The 6,864-nt window shown below is 41.9% G+C and overlaps 1 protein-coding gene across 1 annotated transcript in view; it reads right to left on the reverse strand.

The window, feature by feature from the left end:
- CHP1 (calcineurin like EF-hand protein 1) overlaps positions 1 to 6,635 on the reverse strand; it is a 46,077-nt gene extending 39,442 nt beyond the window's left edge. Inside the window, exon 1 of the mRNA XM_019442514.2 lies at positions 6,323 to 6,635. Coding sequence (XP_019298059.1) covers positions 6,323 to 6,389 — 67 coding nt within the window. The 5' untranslated portion in view covers positions 6,390 to 6,635. The remainder of the gene's footprint in view (positions 1 to 6,322) is intronic.
- Between the last annotated feature and the right edge of the window lie 229 nt (positions 6,636 to 6,864).

The following is a 6,864-nucleotide window of genomic DNA, read 5'->3' on the forward strand; positions in this document are numbered from 1 at the left end:
TCTTGAAATTCCATGTATGTATATGTAAGTATGTATAGCTATTAACACAATTTTAAAACTGGCAGTAATGTTGTCATCTAGTCTAACTCCTTCACCTAACAAATGAGCTATCAGACATCTTTCCAACATAGATCATCTCAAAGAACTCAGCATTGAAACCTTTTAAAGTAGGATTTTGAGGGGCACATGGGTTGCTACGTCGGTTTAAGCATCTGACTTCGGCCCAGGTCATGATCTCATAGTTCATGGGTTTGAGCCCCAAGTAGAGCTCTGTGCTGATAGCTCAGAGCCTGAAGTCTGCTTCAGATTCTGTGTCTTCCTCTCTCTCTCTGGCCCTCTTCTGCTCACATTCTGTTTCTCTCTCTTTCTCTCAAATACAAACACTAAAAAAAAAAAAAAAAAAAGGTGTAATATTGAAAATTCCCTTAGTAAGTTTTGGTATGGTATTACATCCCATATTTCAGAAAAAAAGATCAGCTTATGGCTGGTTTCCTTAAAAATATGGAACATTTCATGAATTTTCATCTACCATAAAACTGTTACCTTCCGAGAAATGTATCTGTATAGAAATCAGTGGAGAAATGAACAGCCAAATATCAACTTCTAACATAACTCAGTATGGTCAGATCACAACCTGTCTCCTAAACTTCAGAAGTAATGCTTATTAACAAGAAGAAGAAGGAGAAGAACAAGGAAGAGGAGGAGGAGGAGGGGAAGAGAGAGGAGGTGGGGGGGGGGGAGATAGCAAGCTTTAATTTAGGTGCTAAATCCACCATGACACAGAATATAAAGCAATCTCCAAGGTGTAGAGCTCAGAGCAACTTCAAGAAGCAGAAAGGAATTGGAACTGCCACAAACGAAGGCACGACAAGTTTCCAGGAAACTATTTTCAACAGACGGCACTAGGCTAATAGGACAGGTGCCCCAAACCTGCACCAATTCTTGGTAACCTAAAGGAAGTCTCTGGAGTTGATCTCTCAGAAAAGGCTGTGTACATGGTCATGTCTTGAATGAAGCTGTATTTTTCTCTACTAATGGGCATTAATTATTTTATGTTGTTGAAAAATTACTTGAAAGACCCTGCCAATCTTCCTGACTACAAACCTGTCTATCATCGCTGCCTCATGCTTAAAGGAGGAAGGCATTTCAGAGACAGGCCAAGCACTAGGCAGGAGACAGAGGGAAGAATAAAATGAAAAGGGAATAAGAAAAGTATTTTTCCCTTGCCTTTATCCTAAATTGTAATGCAGAAGAACAGACTGATAACCTAGGTAAAGCATTCTAGTGCAACTAAAGGTAACTCCAGATGAAAGATTGAGAAGTTTAAGTCTGAACTCCAACCATTCCTTCTGAACACTCCACACTCCAACACTTTCCATTTCCCCTGACCAGAGGACTTCAAGAGGTGGCCTACTCTCTAAGGGAACCTAAAGATTAAAAGAGACTTAAAAGCCATTAAAAAAAACAAAACAAAAACCTCTACCTTATAATTGGGGAAATTTGAATATGGACTAAATGGTAGATAATATGATAAAATTGTTGTCAATTTTTCTTAGGTATGATATAGTACTGAGGGTACATAGGAAAAAAAATCCCTAACCTCAGGAGATGCATGCAGAAATATTTAGCAGTGAGGAGTAATATCTGCCTTTCAAATGGTTCACCAAAAAAAACCCCAAACAAACAAACAAAAAAAACAAAAACGACAAAAAAAACCCCCATAAATACATATATATGTACATACATATACATTTATTTATACTTATTTATTTATTTATATAATGTTACTGTTGAATTGAGGTGGAAGGTATATGGATGTTCATTACACTACTGTTTAAGTTGGTTGGGGCAAATACAGAGCTTTACAAATTACTGAACCTCAAACCAGCTAAAAGTGTTAGTTATATGTGCATTTCAATTTCAATAGGAACCAGAAGATAGCACCTTCAGGCGACAAGGCTTGGCAGGTGAGGGCCATGAAGAGGTCTTGCATCCTTAGATGGCAACGGCATGAAGTTGAATTTTCACTTAGATTCTAGCCCAGGAAATTATTCTCAAGCAATTGCCTTTGTCATGCTGTGCTCTTTGTCCATACAGAAAAACCTACCAGTACACCTTTCCAAACAAAGAAAACCTCACCAGCCTCCACACCTTCCCCATACCACATGACACATACTGGAACTAGAGACTAAAATGACTGTGGGGTGCCTGGGTGGCTCAATCGGTTAAGTGTCCAACTCTTGATTTCAGCTGAGGTTGAGCCCCACATCTGGCTCCACACTGAGCATGGAATCTGCTTAAGATCCTCTTTCTCTCCCTCTGACCCTCTCCCTTGCTTGAGCGCATGCACTTGCTCTCTCTATCTCTCTCTCCCCAAAATTAATTAATGTGCATTCATTACTACTCCATTGGTTTGAATTGTTTCTCACAGATAAGTGGCTATTTTTAAAAGATGGTTTTAAGCAATCCACTGCCAGTTTATTGCTACAGTTAAAAGAACTAAGTGTGCAGATTACAGAAACTCCCAAAACCCTTGTGACTTTCCCCCATGACAAGTTTTATTCAACTGAGTTTTAATTTATGAAAATGCGGAACTGTGAAAGAAGGTAACAGAACAAAAAAATATATAGCAAATGTTTTATGACAACACAAAATGCTTTATTCTTCTTTAATTTTTATTTATTTTATAAAGCTTTATTTATTTAAGTGATCTCTATACCCAACGTGGGGCTCAAACTCATGACCCCAAGATCAAGAGCCAGATGGTCTATAGACTGGGCCAGCCAGGTACCCCCCAACACAAAATGGTTTAAAGTTGTTTTTTTTTTTTTTTTTAAGTCAGTACTTTGTTGTTGTTGATTTATTTTGAGAGACAGAGTGAATGGGGAAGGCACAGAGAAAGAGGGAGAGAGAGGGAATCCCAGGTAGGCTCTGAGCTGTCAGGTTCTGAGCTGTCAGCCAGATGTGGAGCTTGAATTCGAGAACCATGAGATCATGACCTGAGCCGAAATCAAGAGCTGGTCGCTGAACCTACTGAGCCCCCCCGCCCCCGCCCAGGTGCCCCTAAAGATGTTATTGTCGTTGTTTTTTAATATTTTTGAGAGAGAGAGAGAGAGAGTATGAGTGTGGGAGGGGCAGGGAGGGGCAGAGAGGGGAGGGCAGAGGATCCCAAGTGGGCTCCACACTGACAGTAGACAGCTCTAGGCAGGGCTCGAACTCAAACCTCAAGATCATGACCTCAGCCGAAGTCACATGCTCAACAGACTGAGCCACCTATGGGCCCCATAAATGTTTTACACGGTGTTTTTTAAACTGTTAGAAACGTCAAGATTTCTATTCCTTTAAAAGTTTTATTTCTATAGAGTTGAGAAAATAACATCTGTACTCGATTCCTAGACCGATGTCCCCTGAAAATAGGAAATGTATACAATGCTATCACCTCCCCACTTACATAGCTCTAGACATAGTTTTATACTAGCATATGCAAATATTTTCCCAATAAGATGATTCTTATCTACAATTCAAAATAATAGCTGACACTCACCTGGTAATCCAATTATCAGGCACTATTCTAAGTAGTTTACATAATTTATTTCATTTAGTCCTCAGAGGAATCCTATAAAGTAGGTACTATTACTCTCATTTGAAGATGACAAAACTGAAGCTAACAGGTAATTCTTACCTAGAATTAGTTGGCCAGACATTTAAGAGATTAAATTTCAAATACCGGCTAAACCAGTTACACTTGAATTCTAATCAATTTAGACTTCTGGAAAATATGTTTAAATATAATCATTAATTCCAATGCAAACCTTTCATATTGAATATAAAGTCAGTTTTCCTCAGTTATGCTACATTTTCTTACTGGCAAAGGAAGTAGTGAAATGCCTTACTACTTGTCCTTAACTTGAAAGTGTTTCTGATAGTTCCTCAAACTCTTAATGGAACAAGAAGCAGACAAAAATTGGACAAATTCCACTTCTCCACTTCACCCTCAGGTATCTGTTTTTAGTCATCTAAACCTTTTGCATCATGCTAAAATTACTGCTTTAAAAATCAACTCTGCTGTTGGATACTAACCAGATAAACTGATGGCTCAACTCCCAGGGCAGAGGAATGACTGTAGCAGGCTGAGGGACAATGCTCTTGGAAGCCACCCAAAATGCCCTAGGTTAATTTACCTAAATCTAATCCGTTCATGCATTCATCAGGGCCCAATTCCTGTCCTCCCCAAGACCAGCCCACAGACTTTTCTCTGACTGCTGGAGGTGGGTGGCACATAATTTCAGCTACATTATGTCATAATGCTAATCATAACTCTTAAAGGCATCTTTTGTCGGTATTTGCTTTGAGTACCTGGCATAGTACAAATACAGATAATGCAAAAAGTCAGTAACCTGTTGTTTCATTAGGCTTTCTGGTTCAAGGTACATTTGCACTGGTTGTGGTTGAGAATCTCTGTCAGGCTTGATTCACTTTTTGGCAACTAGGAAAACAGCTCTTACAGGAATATGTAGTTCTGTTTCTCCACAAGCCACACAGCAAAATAATTTAACAGTTCTATAGCAGTTCAGGACCTTTCCATTTGGTCAAATGTAAATAAACCCAAATGGGATTAGTGCTCCCTTCATCTTGAGGCAAAAATAGCTTTTTCTCATCCACACTATGGCTTACATTTCCTCATTATGTGACTTTCTATTTTAAGTATGAATGCTTTAATTCTGGTGTCACCTTAGACCTAAAGTAGTTCCAGTATTTCTAAGTGTGGCCGGAGCTCAAGGCCACAAAATTTAATAAAATGTTTGCTGACTCCAAATTGCCTGTATTTCTACTCTTGGGAGTCTGATTGAGTCATAAAATGACCATAAGGTCAAGTGGCCAAACAAGTATTACACATTATAACCAGCTAACTACTTTCTGTCATTCACCCAAAATCAGTAGGTAGTGTGCTCATCATCCTTAGAGGTCTTTATGGAGAGACTATTGGCCATATGATTGAGGATGCTGAAAGCAGTAAACCAATCTGACAACAGCTAGATAACATCCCTTCCAACTTGAAGATTCTCGACAGTTAAATTTGTCAGAAAACATAGGAGAGCATTCAATTTCTCTCAGGCTACCATTGCTTGAGTAATTCTGTAGTTCCCCAAGAATCCTTCAACATTACCTGCTTATGGGCCACTGAGTTACTTACTGGTCACCTCATTATCAAAGACAGGTTATCATGAAGAGACTGAGCTCAGACACATAACTCATGTAAAATACAAGAGTCATAAAGGATTATGGAGAAAATATTCTATGCATTATCAAGAGCTATACAAAAATGTGTGGGGCACCTGGGTGGCTCAGTCAGTTAAGGGTCCAACTCTTAATTTCGGCTCAGGTCATGATGTCATGGTTCATGGGTTCAAGCCCCAGGTCAGGCTCTGCACTGGCAATGAGGAGCCTGCTTGGGATTCTCTCTTTTTTCTCTCTCTCAAAATAAATAAATAAACATTAAAAAAAAAAAAAGTGTGATGGTGTTACACAGAGCTTCTGAATCCCCAAATCCCTGTTGACCCTATGTTCTGGTTAATGAGGAAGAGACTGGACTATAAAAAATCAGTTCCTAGTACAAATTTACACTGAGATTTTGGAGCACATCCAATTTCCATAGCGACTGCATAAAGTACACCAGCGTAGTAGAAATCAATATATCTGAAATTAGAACAACAAACGTCCTCAGTGTAAGCAAAAACTGATGGTCACAGTATCCGTGCTTTTTTCTCCACAGGTCCAGAATGAAAGAAGTCTCACACTCTCAGATCCCTGATTCTTTAAAGGTCTCCTGTCACTAGGTCACGTCTTCCAAAGCCTTGCTATATGATCTTGCTTTCTAAACTTATTTTTACAGTTGTGGAAAGAATTTATTTGTGATTTCTCATAGTCGACAGTGGTTTTAAGTGCTTGCCCAGAACCGTCACAGGAACGGTGTATGTTTTCTACAGGATCCATCCAGGGCTCCTGAATTCGAGGTTGGTGCAACGTAGGATAAAGCAAAGGAGTTGGGGGCGGGGGGCGCTTTCATGAGCAGGAAGAAGAGAAAAGAGTGGTGCCTGTGCTCTGAGGATGATGGGGACTCCGGTCTTGACGGGAAAGGACAGCCCCACAGGAGCCTGAGCCCACGGCTCTAGCCCTCGGCCACAAAGCTCCAGAGCTGGAGGCTGCCCAGGACCCCGGCAATCTCTGGGCACCCCAGCTCCAGACCTCAACGACAGCCGTCCTCGGTTCTGAGACCAGCCAGATGCGCCCGGCCACGTTCCCACCCCCTACCCGAACTCACAGCCAGTCTCCTTCTTGATCTCCTCGAGCTCTTCGTCCCGCAATAACGTGGAAGCCCGAGACCCCATCACAGAGCCGGAAGCTGCTCCGGGAGCAGGGGCGCCTGAAGCGACAGCGGCGACGGGAGAGAGGGAGGGAAGGGAGAGAGGCCCAAGGGTCAAGAGACGAGAGGGCAGTGTTCTTACTGCGGACCAGGGAGGGAACCCAGAGGTGGCGAGCGGAGGAGGGCGGTCCGAGGACCAACCAATTAGGAGCGAGGCTGCACCCGGCGCAGAAGTCGACGTTGACGCTTTTAGCTCCAGCCCCGGAATGAATCAGCCCAGCGCAGGGCCGGGTATTCCTAAGCGCAGACCACGCCCCCGGAAGCATGATGCTACCGGCCTTAAAAAGGCAATGCCACTTTGGCTCTAGCGACCGCAATTAAAAGGGTAACGTCGTCGACCCATAGTTTTACAACAAGCTAACCTGAAGCAGGCAGCGTAGGCAACCCGTTTCTCGCAGAACTCAAAAAGTGGAAATCCCACCCACAGGTGGCAGGGACTG

The sequence above is a fragment of the Panthera pardus genome, unplaced genomic scaffold (assembly GCF_024362965.1).
Source record: "Panthera pardus isolate Hobbes unplaced genomic scaffold, ASM2436296v1 HiC_scaffold_24, whole genome shotgun sequence".
NCBI lineage: Eukaryota > Metazoa > Chordata > Mammalia > Carnivora > Felidae > Panthera > Panthera pardus.